Source organism: Gadus macrocephalus, chromosome 17 (genome assembly GCF_031168955.1).
Source record: "Gadus macrocephalus chromosome 17, ASM3116895v1".
NCBI lineage: Eukaryota > Metazoa > Chordata > Actinopteri > Gadiformes > Gadidae > Gadus > Gadus macrocephalus.
In genome coordinates this window covers 5193109-5212568 of record NC_082398.1, presented here as the reverse complement: position 1 = coordinate 5212568, position 19460 = coordinate 5193109, and the positions used below count along the sequence as shown (strand labels likewise).

The following is a 19460-nucleotide window of genomic DNA, read 5'->3' as shown; positions in this document are numbered from 1 at the left end:
GAGGGAGAGAGGGAGGGAGGGAGGGAGGGAAGGAGGGAGAGAGAGAGGGAGGGAGGGAACCGGAAGGAGGGAGGGAGCGAGGGAGGGAGGGTGACGGTGGGAGGGAGGAAGGGTGCCGGAGGGAGGGAGGGTGGGAGGGAGGGAGGGGAGCATGTGAAAGATGTAAAAAATGAACAATATTGATCATTCTTGTTACAATGATTACTTGTCGTTCCCTACAAGGACTATGACTATATGACCATGATATGGACTGAGCTAACTTTAGCCTCGGCTTTAATGTAATTTGTCTTCCCACAATGCATTGTGGTTTATTGTTTGTGGTCTGGGATTAGGAAATGACTGAATGTTCACGTCTTAAAAGTTCATAGAAGTCATGAGCTTACATTTATCAGCTAATGTTACCCATATATTTCCCCTCCACGGTGGACTGCTTTGCCTTAAAATGAACAAAGTAATCCATGTGGTTGACTCATGACTAATGCTGTGTATATTACGATTGTATGATTATGGAATGTTTGATCTTTCTTTACGTTTTGTAGACATAGTAGTCATGACTATCTTTGTCATTAAGATCAATGCTTGACTATGATTGCTAAATGCATTTGTTTGTTTCATTGGATGCTTTACTGTGGTTGCTAAATGCATTTATGTATTCCATTGGATGCTTTACTGTGGTTGCTGAATCTATTTATTTATTCATTGGATGCTTTACTATGGTTGCTAAATTTATTTATTTATTCCATTTATTGCTTGCATTTATTCCATTGGATGCTTCACTTTGGTTGCTAAATGTTTTTATTTATTCCATTGGATTCTTCACTATGGTTGCTAAATGTATTTATTTATCCATTGGATGCTTCACTATGGTTGCTAAATGTTTTTATTTATTACATTGGATGCTTCACTATGGTTGCTAAATGTTTTCATTTATTCCATTGGATGCTTCACTATGGTGATTGTTTTTATTTGAATTCAATGATAGCCTTTGTGGCCAACCCTGCATTTACACTTCGCTTCAGTATTAATCTATTTTTCTTGAGAAATCTCTGGCAAGAAAAATATGTATACATTTAACATATATATTTTGTGAAAAAATCTATATCAAGAACAATATAATAATCGTATGCAGATGACAATACTTCATGTAATATAACATGTTTCATTTGCCAAAACATCATTAATGGTAGAATTGTAGCAATTCTAGAATGTTGACTCTGATTCTAGAATGTTTAGCAGACACATTTATCCAAAGCGACGCATACAATGAGTACATTTGTCCGGAGAAGGATAAAAAATATATATTGCTGTTGTTAGCACACTCAATATGTTCATAGAAACAAGTGCCAAGCATTTACAATTTTAGAATGTTTACTGAATCTAGGATGTTGAATCAGATCTAGAATGTTGACTTTGATTCTAGAATGTTGACCTGGATTCTAGAATGTTGACTTTAATTCTACAATATCAACTCCGGTTCTCGAATTTTGGCTCTGATTTTAGAATGTTGTCTCTGATTCTAGAATGTTAACTTTGAAACACAACTGGGTTTGGCTTAAAGATGGCATGAAATGAACACGGATTTGTCGGACCTTAATGCTCAGATCCCTCTTCATCCGTGTACTCATGGAATACCTGCAATACACCACAATAGTGACGACAGCTTGGGCCTCTCATTCACCTGTCCAAAAGGTATCCTCATCAAACATCCTCCTGTGGTTTGCAACCTTATTATCAATCATTATTACTAAAGCATTTACAGTGAACCTCGGAGGAATATGGAGATAAAGATCGCCTTTCCTCTGTTTTTTATTTGATCTTTAGTATACTGCTCTCTCCATACGTGATCTCATAATGCCTTCATACCATATAGTTTAGTTTGAAAATGTCTTTGCATCTTTTACATTCAAGTACGTTACATGGCATTCTTTTTAAGACATACATGTTGTTAAAGGCTTAACAACATGTCATACATGACATACATGTTGACATACATGTTGTTAAAGACTTTCTTACTTGATTTTGCTTACCGGGAAAGGTTTCTCCTGCACTTAAAGGATACTGTAGTGGAAAGGCTATGAGGAAACTAGTATTTAAACATTCAGTTTCATTTCAGTAAAAAACAACAATGTTTTGGACCCCAACAGTGTTTACATGTTAGAAGCCTGGTGTTAAATATGTAGACTATTGTTAAATATGGAGACCTGGTGTCAAATATGGAGACCTGGTGTTGAAGCGTAATTCCGGCGAAAATTGAACCCAGGGTCTTCTTCGACATGAAGACCCATCAAATAAGCCCTCCGGACACTTTTTTTTGGTTGATAATCGAGTAAAGAGCTTGCCCGCGAATCCCCGGGGCAATGTAACAGCCCAAGTGGCTGGTGTTAAATATGGAGACTAGATGGACTAGAAGCTGGCTGGTTAAATGATACATCATTTGTTGGTAATTGTAAAGGAATTCGGCAGGAAAAGTTTTGATATTTTGATAATGAGAAAAGTTATGTAATTTTGAATAAAAAAATAAACGAATGACACGACTAGTTGGAATGAAAATAGTCAGACACAATATTCATTTGTAAGTTTAATTGAAGTTTTTATATTGTATCATTGTGGGTTGCTTATTATGTTAAGTCACATGACTTGGAAAGGGCATGTAAAGATAGATGCATAGCTAGGCTACAACACTTGCATGCCTGCGGTGGAAGTCTCAGATTGGTCAATTACTAGAGGTCATACCAATTTAATTTGAGCTGTGTTCTGAAGGCTTACACACGCAAATAAAAATGTAGTACTCCTAGAATGAAGATACTATCTTCTAATGTCTTAATATGTGATTAATAACTAATTACTGCTTGGGTGTTGGAGTCAGAGCTCTTCTCTATCAGTGGATATGAAGCCGTCTTGAAGCTGGTTGTTGATGTTCTTGGCAGCTCTGATGGCCGTCTTCATGGCTGTTTCAATCCAGGCGTGACTGAAGCCGGTGTGTTCCCCAGCGAAGTGAACCCTGCCCTGGGCGTGGAAGAGCTCAGAGGCGATTTCAGTATGCTGGTAGGGAGTGAACATGGCGAAGGCTCCCAGGCTGTAGGGGTCAGAGCTCCACTTCTTCACCACCACCCCCGTGCACAGGTCCCGGACCTGCTACCCGTGGATTAGCTCCAGGTCCTTCAGGGCCACCTCCTTCAGCTCCTCATCCCCCAGGCCCTGGAAGAGCAGAGAGTCATCAGACCAGGTGTAGGAGGCCAGCAGCACGCCGATGTCTGGGTTCTGGGGGAAGCCGTGGCTGGGGTAGTAGATGAGGCGAGAGGGGCGGTCTGTGATGCTCTTCCCCCCCTTGATGCCGTCATCCTCCCAGAACCTTCTGCTGAAGGTGAGGATGATCTTGGTGGAGCTGTCGTAGTGAACGCTGCTCAGTGCATGCCTCTTTCCTGGGGTCAGCGGGGGGACAAATTCTATGAAGCGAGCCGCCTTGGCTGTGGTCGTGACCAGGACTGCGTCAGCAGAAAGCTCGGTCAGATCTGACTCTTTACCCCTCAGGTAAAATACATCAACACCAGTGTCTGAGTGGGTGATTTGTTTGACCGGAGAGTTTAGCTGGGCGGGTTCAACCAGGACGTTATGCAAGGCTTGAGGGAGACGATCTGAGCCACCAACCACCTCAAAATACCTGGAAGGACAAAGATATATATATATATAAACATAAATGGGTGAATGTAAATAGTTAAGAGGTTAATGAGTAATTGCAGAGGGTTTGGTGGAGAATGAGTAAGTGCGGACTGTTTATTGTGAGTTATTGAGCAGAGACTGACTCATTGTTGTCGTTGAGATTTGCTTGTTCGTCGAGCATCTCCGTGAGGGCGGTGTACATCAGGCTGTTCTCATTCAGCAGGTCTCCTATCATCCTCACCTCCTCAGAACTCAGATTAGCCACTTGTACCAAATAACCCTGATTAAACGTGCACAAACACATTGACACACACACACACACACACACACACACACACACACACACACACACACACACACACACACACACACACACACACACACACACACACACACACACACACACACACACACGCTTTCGTTTTCAATTATCCATATTTTAATTTATGATAATAAAAATAAAGTCTGAGCAAATAATTGCATCATCACTCAAGCTGTATGTGTACTTCAGTAGAATATGACAATGGCCCGGGCTGCAAAACACATGACAGTGGACAAGTCAAACAATCCCAAACAATCAACTGTAAAGCTTTGCTCTTTGGTCGATCGTCCACGGGCGTGATGTATGGTTGGAGCTGAAATGCTTTTCAAAAGCTTTGGTTTTCTGAACCAATTTGGCCCTGGTGCTGATTGTCAAATTCTGAATGAACAAAATAAGATTAGAATATCCAATACATCTAGAAGGCCTTGATTGTTGCTCTCTGTGTTGATATATATTTACCTTGAGCGAATACTGGTCATATCTCTTAAGGGCAGCACATCCTTCATGTTTCACTGCATACATTACCTAAACAAACACACACACACGCACGCACGCACGCACACACACACACACACACACACACACACACACACACACACACACACACACACACACACACACACACACACACACACACACACACACACACACACACACACACACACACACACACACACACACACAGAATGCAACATTTTGTTACCGCATCATTCTGCTCCAACGCTATCTGTATGGTTTTGGCAGCTGTTTTAAAGAGAGGGCGGTCCTTGGCCACGAACCGCTTCCAAAGCCCGATCCATCAGCTGATCAGCCGACAGGGCCTTCCCCCTATGGGGGAGGTTGTATTTGAGGAGGGCGGGGTTTTTGTCTGCTGCCCCGGTCTTCACACGCTGCCCATTGACCAGGTAGAAGGTGTTGGGGTCATACATCACAAACTGACCCAACTTCACACCCAGCATCTCGGCGTAGTACAGCACAATCCTAGAGAGAGAGAGAGAGAGAGAGAGAGAGAGAGAGAGAGAGAGAGAGAGAGAGAGAGAGAGAGAGAGAGAGAGAGAGAGAGAGAGCAACACGAGGAGACAGTGAGACAGAGAGAGTGACATAGAAACACACGCACAGAGCAAGTCAGGCTGGGGTAGGACCGGCTAACTTACTGGTGGAAGTTCGGGATCCTCATGGCTCCCAGATCAGCATACCAGCCCTCTGTCGGGTGTCTGTAGGTCTCCACCCTCCCCCCCACCCTCCCACTAGCCTCAAGCACCGTCACCTGCACACACACACACACACACACACACACACACACACACACACACACACACACACACACACACACACACACACACACACACACACACACACACACACACACACACACACACACACACAAACATACAAACACAGCTTAAATGGGGCTGGACTGGCCATCAGTAAGTTAAACAACGACCAGTAGTTTCAGAACAGCCTTCGGCCGCCAGCCCGGCCCAATCACATCAATATGCAGTGAATTCAATTTATTTGATTAATTAGTCTTCTCTCCTCACCACAGCTCGCGTCATTGATAACGGCCCACACATCACAGTGACCATGTTGTGCTCTTGCCTTAACTATCGTATTTATTTGTTCTTATACTCGGGCTGTGAGAGCGGTAACCTGGTGTCCCGCGTCCTGCAGCAGTTTGGCAGCGGTCAGGCCGGCCATGCCGGCGCCCACGACCACCACGCGCCGAGGGGTCTGGGCAGGGGGGAGGCCATGGATACTGATGTCCAGAAGCTCCTGGTTGTCCTTGTCCACCAGACAGTCGTTGAGCTGCTCCTTGAAACTGCGGAGGTCCTCCGTAGCCCTCCGTGGCCAGGACACACAGGCCAGCAACAACACAACTACTGCACATTCAAACGCTTTGAGATGTGAGCGTAACATGCACACATCACTCAGGAAGGTTGTTTAGTTAATCTGGCAAACTATTGCTACTGGGAGCGGCCCAAGACAAATACAGTATTATCCTGGGGGACGCAGGGAGCTAGGGATTTCAACGCATAAACCTTGAGTAAATGACTGCAAGCACAAATTATAGCCATTGAAAATCGTAGCATACTTGTTTTTCGTTTCTGCAACATCTTATCAATAAAATTGACTATGTCGATATTTCTTTTGTAGTCCGAAATAAAGACTTTGGAGTTGAAAATTGTGGTTAAGACTAAGATACATTTTTTCTCTTCACTATATTAGAGGCCTGCCCGGGAAGGCTGCGTTACCCAAGTGTTCTACAAGTTTTACAACGATGACACGTTGAAATAGCAGATCAGTCTACACAAGTAGAAAACATCAATAGGTATATTTGTCTTTTCTCGGGTTCCAAGAGATGCTTTCTGATTGTACTCACCTGGTTTCCAGAGGGCCATCGATGCTGTCGTCTCTCAGATGGATGCTGAGGATATAAGAGCTTGAAGAGTGGAACCTCAACTTTGAGCACTAACAAAGCCAATATTTTGTATGTCTATCTTTATCTTTATTTATATATCTATCTTTATGCATCTATGAAAATGCTTGATTAGATTTGTTACCAGCCATGGTGAGCTAGATCGATCAGTAACAGAGTAGGTCAAGGGTTCCTACCTCTAATGTTAAAGCCCTCCCTCCGACTGTTTGCCGACAGAGCAGAGCATGTAAATAGCAGACCCTGTCGTGAGACGTCGATCATATGATTGACAGGGAAAGCTAAATTCTGAATAGTAACGGTGTGCCAATCAATCATAACATTCTGGTATTGTATCACATGTTGCAATAGAAATCCAGAATCAGACCAGAGTTTTCATGGTCAGGGAATGTCTTGGGCAAAAATGGAAAAGGTAATGCAGAAGGTTCCCAGTACAAACACATTTCACTCAAAAAACAGCAAGAAAGAGGGATAGGATCTAATTGCAGACTACTACTCAGGAAACGTAACAAAAAAGGGCTTTTAATAAAGAACTCCACACATCTGTTCCAAGACCAGGCAGAAGAACACTACAAGTTGGGCACCAAAAGGGTAAAGGGACAAAAACCAGGAACTGACAAGGAAATAAAGGAGGTGAACTTGTATACATGGGGAGAGAGTGATCACGGAATAAGTTGCAGGTGGGAAGATAGACACCTGCAACTCAGAGGGGAATGAGGTTTTGTTATGTACGTTTGCATAAGACATCAGCTCTCAGTGATGATCTAGTCTAACCATTTCACAGTTTGTGCCCTCAAGTATGTTTCCCTGCTTAGATACTGGATTACCCCCCCCCCCCCCTGGGGCTCATTACATCGCTTCAACCTTTGTATGTTTGTCCCGCTGAGCACCATAAATATTTGGCCTGTTAAGCCCTTTCAGACTGTAATAGTGATTAAGGGCTATCCAAATAAAATGGAATTGAATTGAATTGGCCTCTGATGCTCTAAACTTTTTTTTACAGTACAATCATTTCACAACACAGGTGATTGCAGGCTAGAGATGTGAAGTGAGCGAAAACAATCAAAGGATGACTATTGGACATGGGGGAGAAGGAATTTAAACATAGAGTTAAAGTCTGAACATTACGATGGTAATCTATGTTGTGATAGATATCCTGAATCAGAACAGGCTATCATGGTCAGGCATGTCTTTCAACCAGTGTTAATGGTAAACATGGACCAGGTAATGGAGAAGGTCCCAAGTACAACCTCATTATTCTACTGGTTTTACTGGGAGCTGCCCAGTAAATCCACAGCCTTCTGGTGGTTAGACTGGTAGCTGCCCAATATAGTATTATATAATGGTGCATATAACTACATCTGGTTAGAAGTCATCGAGGTGGTGCATTGTTATTGTTAACAGGCGTGTCCAATTGAGGTCCAAAGTGGACACTCTTAAAGGCCATGTAAGTCATGGCATGTGATGAGTAACAGAATGATGAGAGGTTTGGACAGGAAAATAGACCTGTGATGGGAAACTTTGGCAGGACCATTACATTACACATCCTAGTGCTTTAAGAATGGCTCAAGCTGATATCAAGCTTTCAGAATGGCCTTCCCAAAACCCTGACATCAACCCCAGAAGGTTACAACTCGTGATTGAAAGGGAAGAAAAAAGGATTAAGAAGGATAATGTGCTATTCTAGTATCAACGGTCACACAGGGTCACACAAGGTAAATCAATATCCAGATGTAGTTATTTATTAAAAATCCATTCTGTTCATTCATTCTTTATTAAAGGAAGATTGAAATGACCTTAGTCTGCGTACATTGGCGGAAACTGACGCAGAAATTCCTTGTGCAGCGAAAAAAGAGTGCAAACAAAAAACGAGTACTCGTGATTTGGACATCGCATTCGATGAGATACTAATACAAGCCAATATTTTTGGCATTTTTGGTAATTTTGGTGAAAGTTTTTAATTTTGATAATCACAAAGGACAACATTTGTCTAATAGTCGTCTGTATGTTTCATTGAAATGTGCAATATTTAGATTGCCAGATGGGGTGTGTCTTATGTTAAGTAACAGTACTTGGAAAGGTGATGTAATGGGTGCATAGCTAGGATATTGCATGCATGTAGGCTGCAGTCTCAGATTATCATTACCTTTAGAGTTCATAGCAGACACCAATTTAGTTTTAGATTTGTTCTAAAGGCTTACACATGCAAATAAAGAGCTAGTACTGCTAGCATGAAGGTACTATCTTCTCAGGCTTCAATATATGTGATTAATAACAAAATAATGCTGGGGTGTTAGAGTTTGAGATCTCCTCTAGCGGCAGACATGAAGCTGTATTGAAGCTTGGTGTTGGAGTCAGAGCTCTTCTCTATCAGTGGATATGAAGCCGTCTTGAAGCTGGTGGTTGATGTTCTTGGCAGCTCTGATGGCCGTCTTCATGGCTGTTTCAATCCAGGCGTGACTGAAGCCGGTGTGTTCCCCAGCGAAGTGAACCCTGCCCTGGGCCTGGAAGAGCTCAGAGGCGATTTCAGTATGCTGGTAGGGAGTGAACATGGCGAAGGCTCCCAGGCTGTAGGGGTCAGAGCTCCACTTCTTTACCACCACCCCCGTGCACAGGTCCCAGACCTGCTCCCCGTGGATTAGCTCCAGGTCCTTCAGGGCCACCTCCTTCAGCTCCTCATCCCCCAGGCCCTGGAAAAGCAGAGCTTCGTCAGACCAGGTGTAGGAGGCCAGCAGCACGCCGATGTCTGGGTTCTGGGGGAAGCTGTGACTGGGGTAGTAGATGAAGCGAGAGGGACGGTCTGTGATGCTCTTCCCCCCCTTGATGCCATCATCCTCCCAGAACCTTCGGCTGAAGGTGAGGATGATCTTGGTGGAGCTGTCGTAGTGAACGCTGCTCAGTGCATGCTTCTTTCCTGGGGTTAGTGGGGGGTCAAATTCTATGAAGCAAGCTGCCTTGGCTGTGGTCGTGACCAGGACTGCGTCAGCAGACAGCTTGGTCTGAACTGAGTCTTTACCCTTCAGGTAAAATACATCGACGCCAGTGTCCGAGTGGTTGATTTGTTTGACCGGAGAATTTAGCTGGGCAGGGTTAACAAGGACGTTATTCAAGGCTTGAGGGAGACGATCTGAGCCATCCACCACCTCGAAATACCTGGAAGGACAATAGATAAATATATATGTTAGAGCTCGCAATCAATAAAAAAATAGTTACTAATTAATCACCCAATTTGTTATCAAAACTAAATCCGCTTAAAACTCTTTTCTGCGCACGTCTTCACATGGGTAAGTTAGCACAGGAAGTAAACAATTCTGCGGGAATTGTGTTACATTAGGCATTTTTACACGGAGACCTCTTTCGAATAATTTTTTATCAAGCCACTCGCATGGAAGAATGAGTAGACTACCTCTGGGTGTAAGCTACTAACGTGATTAACTATTGACAACTGCAAAAACGCAAACATATTCTTTATTTTGCTGACCACTTGATTTTTTATCCAGGTGAAAGCCTCGTAATGGAAGTTCCTCTTTACACTCTCGTAGATCGCACCGTCTTTCACCGTCTTTCACCGTCTTCCTTAAAGGCAACTGCATCACCTGCATCCCATGCTGGTCAGCAGCTTGCAGATTTCAACGTCTCACCAGTTAGAACTACTCATGTTGCTACGTCATCCCACACCTCTACCCAAATCCCGCCCCTGCCGCGATGCCATCTAATCGCATTTACATGAAAATGGCACTGATATATATATATTGTGGCAATCCGGCACGGTGAGCGAACCACCACCTCCCGAAACAGGACACAACTTTGCTGGGCAAAAGCCAAAAAGGCGTGTTTAATCCAAAATCAGACAAATCTACTCAAAATAATACAACGAAAAAACCTGGGAGGAATCGACGGTCCTGTCCCCCATGGGTGGAATCCCGTCACCCACGAGGACCGGTCTTTCCATACAGGAGCTCCATGGCTGGGAGAGCCCCGAATGAGTGGAGAAGCTACTTAAGCCCTGCTTCTCCACCTGCTCTGCATTTCTTAATTTTGAAAGATTTAACACGTTAAGTGTTCTATATATATATATATATATATATATATATATATATATGTGGTGACCCACAACTGCAATGATAAGACATTCAACAAGGGACTTTGCCTTTTAAGGAAAAGGCTTTTTGGATAACGGTTCCGGTTTACGACAGTTCCGGTTTACGGCAGTTAAGTTTTGAACTCATGCTGGAGTAACACTTGTTTAATTGAAGTGGAGAGTAAAGCCGACTCGACCCATCTCCGTCTCTTGTCTCGTCATTTACCGCACTCCACAATTGGTGACCCCCGACGCCAGTTGGATACGGCTAAATTATGTTACATATCGACGGTGATAACAACGCGCCCGTTGCGGCGCCGGCCGCTGTGGCGACGGGGCTAACGTCGGCGCTATCTATGCTGCCGCCGTCAAGTTACCAGACTTTTCGGCAGCACAACCCACGGCCGTGGTTCCAACACATCGAAGCCCCGTTCCAGCTGAGAGGAATAACGCAGGACGTGATGAAGTATTTCCACGTGGTAGCAGCCTTAGATGCCTCGACGACGGCCAGGTCTATGCCGCGGTTGGAGGCTCCTCCAGTTGACGCACTCAAGACGTTCCTCGTGGACCTTTTTGAACTGTTGGAGCTGGAGAAGGCGGACCGCCTGCTTTCCCTGAACGGCCTGGGCGACAGCAAGCCGTCCGAGTTGATGGAGAGGATGCTGGCTGTGCTGGGCTCGGTGGATCTCTCCTTCCTTTTCGCCAACATCTTCCTGCGGCAGCTTCCAGCACCCGTGCGCACCGCACTGGCCAGCTCCCCCCTCTTTGCCTCCAAGGACTACCGGACGGTGGCTGTGGAAGCCGACAGGATTTTCCTCGCCAACAGGCAGCAGTTTGTCCATGCGCTGCTGCCCCCCCCCAGCACACGTCGGCCCCGCTTCCGCCCCCGGGGTACGACCCGGATACCGCAGCCGCTGTGACAGCCCGCTGACAGCGTGACGACGGGTGTTGTTACTACCATGCCGGGTTTGGGGCCAAGGCCAAGCAGTGTCGCCAGCCTTGCAGTTTTGGGGCCCTGGCCAAAGCCCGGGCCAGCGCTCATTAACAGCTGTGAGCGCTGGTCGGGACTGCAGGCTGTTGTTCGTCACTGACACCTTGTCCGGCCGGCGGCTGCTGGTCGATTCTGGGGCTCAGTGCAGCATCCTGCCGGCGACGCCTGTGGACACTATGGCTGGCGGCCATGGCCCCCCGATGGACGCCGCCAACGGCACACCCATTCGTACCTATGGCACGAGGTATGTGGAGGTGTGTTTCGGCGGCCGGCGTTTCGGCTGGGATTTCGTCATGGCTGCCATGTGTCTACGCCACTCCTGGGGGCGTATTTCCTCTGCGCCTACAGGATGCTGGTGGATGTTACGAACTGCCGCCTGATCGACGCCCTCTCTTTTGCTTCATACCCCTGCACGCTGGGGGGGGGGGTGGGGGGGCTTTGTCTTGCGAACACGTTCGCCACCGGGGACCTGTATCAACGCCTGCTGGCTGAGTTTCCTGACATCACCACGCCTACGTTTTCCTCGGCTGTGGCTCAGCATGGTGTGGAGCACTACATCACCACGGTTGGCCCCCCCGGTCTATGCCCGGCGCCTCGACTCTGCCAAGCTCGCGATCGCCAGGGAGGAGTTCGCCACCATGGAGCGCCTCGGCAGCGTACGCCGTTCCAACAGGACGTGGGCCTCCCCCCTGCACATGGTGACCAAGGCTGATGGCGGTTGGCGTCCCTGTGGTGATTTCCGTCGCCTGAACAACGCCACCACCCCTGACCGGTACCCGGTACCGCACATTCAGGACTTCGCCGCCCACCTGGCCGGCACCGCCATCTTTTCGAAGATGGACCTGGTACGCGGTTACCATCAGGTGCCCATCCGCCCGCAAGATGTCCCCAAGACGGCGGTCATCACGCCCTTTGGACTTTTTGAATTTCTGAGGATGCCTTTCGGCCTCAAGGGTGCAGCACAGACGTTTCAGCGCCTCATGGACTCTGTGCTGAGGGACATGCCGTTCCTGTTTGTCTACTTGGACGACATTCTCGTTGCCTGTGCGTCCGCAGACGACCACCTGACGCATCTACGGCAGCTGTTCGGTCGGCTCAGTGAGCATGGTCTCATTGTCAACCCGGCCAAGTGCGAGTTTGGCCGGTCATCCATCACTTTCCTCGGCCACCACGTCACACCGCAGGGGGCAGTTCCCCTCCCGGCCAAGGTGGACGCCATCGCCAGTTTCCCACGCCTGCGCACTGTGAAGTCCCTGCAGGAGTTCCTGGGCATGGTGAACCTCTACAACCGTTTCCTCCCCCATGCGGCCCAGCTCATGCAACCCTAGTACAACGCCTTGCGGGGCAGGAGGCCGGCAGACGTGTTGGATTGGTCTACAGAGATGACGGCTGCATTCGATGCTTGTAGGGGCCTGTGTGGTGACCCACAACTACAGTGATAAGACATTCACCAAGGGACTGTGCCTTTTAAGGAAAAGGGTTTTGGGATAACAGTTCCGGTTTACGACAGTTCCGGTTTACGACCGTTCCGGTTTACGACCGTTCCGGTTTACGACAGTTCCGGTTTACGGCCTTTACGTTTTGAACTCTTGCTGGAGCAACACTTGTTTACTTGAAGTGGAGAGTAAAGCCGACTCGACCCATCTCCGTCTCTTGTCTCGTCATTTACCACACTCCACATGTGTATATATATATATACATGAATGCAAAAATGTTAGAGTCGAATGAGCGAATGCAGACAGTTTATTGGTGATTGAGTGAATGTATAGGGTGTGGGGGTGAACGAGTGAGGACAGTTTGACTTACTCAGTTTGGTCGTTGATATCTGATTGATCGTAGAGCATCTCGGTCAGGGCAGTGTACATCAGGCTGTTCTCATTCAGCAGGTCTCCTATCATCCTTATCTCCTCAGGACTCAGGTTAGCCACTTGAACCAAATAACCCTGAAAAACACGTACACACACACACACACACACACACACACACACACACACACACACACACACACACACACACACACACACACACACACACACACACACACACACACACACACACACACACACACACACACACACATTAACTTTCGTTCTCAATGATAGATGACTGTAAATATTTGAATTTCTGACACAAATGTTTGGTATTTATGCTTTTTAAATGACTTAAACTGAATGATTTATTCATTTTCTGACTAATAACGGGCCATAATGGGAGACAAGTTCACTCTGGACAGGAACTAAATCTGTGAATGCAATATACAAACATATATATATATATATATATATATATATATATATATATATATATATATATATAATATATTTACCTTGACCGAATACTGGTCATATTTCTTAAGGGCAGCCTCACATCCTTCATGTCTCACTGTGTCTTTCACCTGCACTCACAGACAGACAGACAGACAGACAGACAGACATATTTCGTTACCACATCATTCAGTTTTAAATGTATCTGTATGGTTCTGGCAGCCATTTTAAGGAGCAGGCGGTCAATGGCTACAGACCGTCTTCAAGGCCTGATCCAGCAGCTGATCAGCCGACAGGGCCTTCCCCCTATGGGGGAGGTTGTATTTGAGGAGGGCGGGGTTTTTGTCTGCTGCCCCGGTCTTCACACGCTGCCCATTGACCAGGTAGAAGGTGTTGGGGTCATACATCACAAATGGACGCAGTTCCACACCCAGCATCTTAGCGTAAAACAGCACAATACTAGAGAGAGAGAGAGAGAGACAGCATGAGAGAGAGAGAGAGAGAGAGAGAGAGGGAGAGGGAGACGGAGAGAGAGAGACGGAGAGCAGGCGGGGCCGGGGTAGGGGTAGGACTGCTTAACTTACTGGTGGGAGCTGGGGATCCTCATGGATCCCAGTTCAGAATACCAGTCCTCTGTCGGGTGTCTGTAGGTCTCCACCCTCCCCCCCACCCTCCCGCTAGCCTCCAGCAACGTCACCTACACACACACACACACACACACACACACACACACACACACACACACACACACACACACACACACACACACACACACACACACACCATCCATATAATTATATAATATAATTGATCTTAATGCCTTAATTAAACAAATGACAAAAAATCCAACCTTTTAGGCCACAAATTTTCTTTGTGAATGAATAATGTATCGTAAATAAATAAATGTTCATTAAAAAACATGGTGCGTAAGTATAGGAACCCCTATGCTAAATTCCCATAAAGGCAGGCAGATTTTTATTTCATGGCTACTGTGCATCCTGATAAAGTACCTAGAGATTGGCATGATTCTTTTCAGTTAGCCTAATAGCTGTTAGCTAGCCTAATTATTTCTCACTGCAAATCAAACCAGATAATAGGCTAACTGAAATAAAACTCTGCTTGCCTCTATGGGAATTTAACATAGGGGTTTGTATACTCATGCACCCTGTATTTTTATGGAGAACTTTTATTTCTTTACTAGACATTATTCATTCACAAAGAAAATATTATGTCATATATTATGTAGATTCATTACACCCAAAGGGAAATGAACACCCAGACGCATCAATGACATTGGCTACTACAACTGTCGCATTCCTAATGTCACGCCACTCCTGTCCACTCCACTCCAGCCACTCTTGTCCTGTCACCTTTTGGTGTTGGTCCAATGTGTTTAATCCAGTCAATGCAGCCGTCTACCAGGATGTTTTAGAGCACTTCATGCTTCCTTCTGATGACAATCTTTATGGAGATGCTGATTTCGTTTTCCAGCAGGACTTGGCACCTGCCCACACTGCCAAAAGTACCAATACCTGGTTTTAACGACCACAGGATTACCGTGCTTGATTGTCCAGCAAACTCGCCTGATCTTAACCCCACAGAAAACGTATGGGGTATTGAACAGAGGCAGAGGAGAGACATGAGACCCACTAATGCACACGAGCTGAAGGCCGTTATCGAAGCACCCTTGCCTTCCATAACACCTCAGCAGGGCCACAGGCTGATCTACCCCACGCATTGATGCAGTAATTCATGCAAAAGGATGCCCAACCAAGTACTAGGTGCAAATACAAGAACATACTTTCCAGAAGGCCGACATTTCCGTATTAAAAAACATTTTTTTACTGGTCACGTGTAGTGTTCAAATCTTCTGAGATACTGGATTTCTGTTTTTCATGAGCTTGAAGCCATTGTCTAGATTAATACAAATAAAGGCTTGAAACAGTTCACCTTGAGTGTAATGAATCTATATCATACTTATATAAAGCATGATAAGGCATGCTAAATAATAGATTATGTCTCCTCTCATTGTGAGTTGTATCATAAAGCAAACAGCCCTGGCCCATCGTACTCTGTCATAACCACCATGTTCAACAGCAGTTCTGCAGCCGATGTGAGGACCCAATATGGATGCTTGAGATCGGTTACCTGGTGTCCCGCGTCCTGCAGCAGTTTGGCAGCGGTCAGGCCGGCCATGCCGGCGCCCACGACCACCACGTGCCGAGGGCTCTGTGCAGGGGGGAGGCCATGGATACTGATGTCCAGAAGCTCCTGGTAGTCCTTGTCCTCCAGACAGTCGCTGAGCTGATCCTTGAAATTGCGAAGGTCCTCCGTAGCCCCCCGTTGCCAGGACACACAGGCCAGCAACAACACAACTACTGCACATTCAAACGCCTTGAGGTGTAAGTGTTACATGTACATGTCATTCATGAAGGTTTAATTAATCTGGCAAACATTTTACAATGGGAGCTGCCTACTGCTATGACAGTATTCAACTAGGGGACACAGGGAGCTAGGGACACAAACGTATGAACCTCGAGTAAACGAGTGCACCCGTGGTTGGGACTAGTTACTGGTCTGGGTAGGGGCAATTCCCCAAGTGACGAGCTTTACAATGATGACCATCATTGTGGTTTCAGTATTACAGCCAGAAAAACTGCCTAATAAATAACAGACCAAAGGAGAAAACATTTAAGGTCCTATTTGTCTTTTCTTGAATTCCAAAAGATTCTTCCAGAGTGTGCTCACCTGGTTTCCAGAGGGCCATGGATGCTGTCGTCTCTGAGATGGATGCTGCGGGGATAAGAGTTTATGAATCACTTTAAGTCTGAACCTCAATTTTGAGCACTAAAACAAGCCAATACCATAATGCTAATTGATTTTTAATATTAGTAACTAGCAAGTGTAGGTAGAGCAGTGTCAAATCAGGTCATCGGCTCCTACCTTCAACATAAAGACTAACTCTGATTGTTTAACGATGAAGCAAAGCTTTTAAATAGCAGTTCCTAGCCGGGAAATTTTCATCACGTGATTAAAAGGAAGCAAACTTCTTAGAAGAACAGGGGTGAGCCAATTTATCATAACTGCCTGAAATTGTCCCACATTTTGCAATCAATTCAAAAGGATCTGACAGGGAGTGTCCTGACTAAAGTCAATGTATTTTTAGTAAATCACTAAATCTCAATGGTAATTTTGACGTGTGACCCCGGTGTGACAGTTCACAGTCTCAAGAATTTCTCTTTCACTTTCATTCATGTGATGAAGGCTGGCTGTCTCCAAGAGTTGGCAAATAATAATAGTTCCGAAATAGTCACGAGAAACCAGACAAATATCGAAAGTTGAGGCTTCTTCATTTTTGAATAGTTTGATATGCCCGGCTCATGGAAGGTTACCGCCCTCGACTTTCATTTTGGGCGGTAAGCCGTCCACGAGCCAGGCATATCATCCTGTTTATTGCCTTGCCTCTCGGTGATTATCCCTTACATAATACCCCCCAAAAGGCACCTTCCTGAGGGCTTCAGCTTCCGGTCAGGGTGCGAGGGTGGGGGCCACAACCCCCCTTCCGCTTCCGTTCTGTAGAGGCATTGCGAAGGGTTGGGCATCTGTGGTGGTGGTTCTAGGGGAGGGATCCTGTGTGTGTGTGTGTGTGTGTGTGTGTGTGTGTGTGTGTGTGTGTGTGTGTGTGTGTGTGTGTGTGTGTGTGTGTGTGTGTGTGTGTGTGTGTGTGTGTGTGTGTGTGTGTGTGTGTGTGTGATTGGGGGATGTGGGGGGCAAGCGTACATGGATGAATGGTGACCATAGTAATGAGGTGGTGTGTGTGTGTGTGTGTGTGTGTGTGTGTGTGTGTGTGTGTGTGTGTGTGTGTGTGTGTGTGTGTGTGTGTGTTTGTATGGCCAATTATGGCCAATGCTCCAATTAGAATAATGAGACCTGTCGTAGGTGTAAAAGACCAGCGTACCGAAGTGTCATTCAGGCATAGAGAGGAGAACGGCTTTGAATACGTAATTTCATTCATCGATGGTTATGTCCTATTAAAAACAAAAGACTGTGGTGATGAGATCTTTGAGATGCGTATGGCTACAGAAGATTGGGTACGTTTGAAAAGGTATGCCCTGAGCTAGATGCTGAACGGTGGGTATCTACACACCATTGGGGGACCCCGTGTCGCCTAATGGAGATGGGCTTATGGAGACGTGTTATACCGCATGGAGTCCATCTATCATGCAAAGAAAACAACCAAGTTCATTTTTTTCAAGCGATGCGTTGATCCAAGGGTGTTACCTGAGGCCCCGCTCCCAGGGACAGTGCTGTAAAATCTGCAGATTGTTTTGAAACTCTCTTTTTTATCAGCGGCCCTCGATACGCTCGATTTTTGGAGGAGTTTGACAGAGTGGTCAAGAAGTACCCGTGAATCTCAAACGACTGCGTTGGGTTCTCAGACGTCTCTGGTTCTTCCACGTCCCCATCAATCTGAAGTGGACTGAACCAAGACATGGCGGAGAAAGGGATTGTTGCCCGCGATTGTTGACCGCGGTTGTCTGCCGCCGGAGCCTCGCTGCCGAGGGACCGCTGCCGAGGGACCACCGCCTCGGCAGCGGTCAGCGCTTAGGCACCACCGCCTCCCGCAGCGCCGCTGCGGTGGTCCCTCGGCAGCTGGATACAGGGCTTAAGTGGTAGACATTCACGGGGCAACAATCCCTTTTTCCTCCATGTCATGGTTCATGTACTTCAGGGAGTCAAAGCCAAAGTTCCTTTCCCCCAATTCCTTCTCAACCACGGCTGAAATAACCCCCACTGCGAGTCTCATTGTGGAAATACATGAGACGTCAATGAACCGACGTGTTATGCGCCGGTTCATCAGACTCAGACCAGAGTTTTCATGGTCAGGGAATGTCTTCGGCAAAAATGGACAAGGTAATGCAGAAGGTTCCCAGTCCAACCACATTTCACTGCTGGTTTTACTGGTTAGACTGGTAGCTGCCCACGGGTGCTGACAAAAAACAGCAAGAAAGAGGGATAGGATCTAATTGCAGACTACTACTCAGGAAACGTAACAAAAAAGGGCTTTTAATAAAACACTCAATATCTGTTCCATGACCAGGCAGAAGAACACTACAAGTTGGGCACCAAAAGGATAAAGGGACAAAAACCAGGAACTGACAAGGAAATAAAGGAGGTGAACTTGTAAACATGGGGAGAAAGTGATAAAGGAATACAGGTAAGTAACAGTTAAGTAACAGTTCTTGGAAAGGTGACGTAATGTGTGCATAGCTAGGATATTGCATTCATGTAGGCTGCACTCTTAGATTGGTCGATTTATCATTACCTTTAGAGTTCATAGCGGACATCAATTTAGTTTTAGATTGGTTCTAAAGGCTTACACATGCAAATAAAGAGCTAGTACTGCTAGCATGAAGGTACTATCTTCTCAGGCTTCAATATATGTGATTAATAACAAAATAATGCTGGGGTGTTAGAGTTAGAGATCTTGTGGTGGAATAAACCGAGATATAAACTAACTTAAGAGAGAGGAAAAGAAATCGAGGGGTCCGGAGCAAGTATGACAAAAACAACAAGGCCGAATTGTTTGCAAAACACTGGCGGTCAACAGATCTCGGCTTCCTCTTTATCCACACACACAAAGCAGTTTCTTGTTTGAGGTGTCCGCCCACAATCAATCATAAATTTCCCTAACCAAATGGTCAGCA

General features: G+C 46.0%; 2 protein-coding genes and 1 pseudogene across 5 annotated transcripts in view; all 3 read right to left on the bottom strand.

The window, feature by feature from the left end:
• Nucleotides 1–2565: 2565 nt before the first annotated feature.
• Nucleotides 2566–6581, bottom strand: LOC132475821 (L-amino-acid oxidase-like; annotated as a pseudogene).
• A 1561-nt stretch (nt 6582–8142) lies between these two features.
• On the bottom strand, nt 8143–16746 carry LOC132475819 (L-amino-acid oxidase-like). 3 transcript variants are annotated; one of them, XM_060077164.1, is made up of 8 exons: nt 16709–16746; nt 16501–16559; nt 15901–16130; nt 14337–14449; nt 14010–14211; nt 13815–13883; nt 13295–13431; nt 8143–9569 (listed from the first exon to the last, which is right to left on the bottom strand). In XM_060077164.1, the coding sequence occupies exons 2-8, from the start codon at nt 16517–16519 to the stop codon at nt 8771–8773; spliced, it is 1569 nt and encodes a 522-aa protein (XP_059933147.1). In that variant the 5' UTR covers nt 16520–16559; nt 16709–16746; the 3' UTR covers nt 8143–8770. The 3 variants fall into 3 exon arrangements, with proteins under 3 accessions (XP_059933147.1, XP_059933148.1, XP_059933149.1); XM_060077165.1 differs by lacking the exon at nt 16709–16746 and having other exon boundaries at nt 15901–16127; nt 16501–16702; XM_060077166.1 differs by lacking the exons at nt 13815–13883; nt 16709–16746 and having other exon boundaries at nt 16501–16702.
• Nucleotides 16747–18803: 2057 nt separating this feature from the next.
• LOC132475818 (L-amino-acid oxidase-like) overlaps nt 18804–19460 on the bottom strand; it is a 4728-nt gene continuing 4071 nt past the window's right edge. For both annotated transcript variants that reach the window (XM_060077162.1, XM_060077163.1), the window contains exon 7: nt 18804–19460. This exon is cut by the window's right edge and continues 1070 nt beyond it. The gene's annotated coding sequence lies outside the window, so the exon portion shown is untranslated.

Bases quoted from the DNA above. Each gene is read 5' to 3' on its own strand.
- LOC132475819 (XM_060077164.1), bottom strand. The intron at 14,212-14,336 runs GTAAGTTAAGCA...CTCTCTCTCTAG, and splicing joins AGGATCCCCAGCTCCCACCA to TATTGTGCTGTTTTACGCTA. The intron at 13,432-13,814 runs GTAAATATATTA...CGTGTTTTTCAG, and splicing joins ATGACCAGTATTCGGTCAAG to GGTTATTTGGTTCAAGTGGC.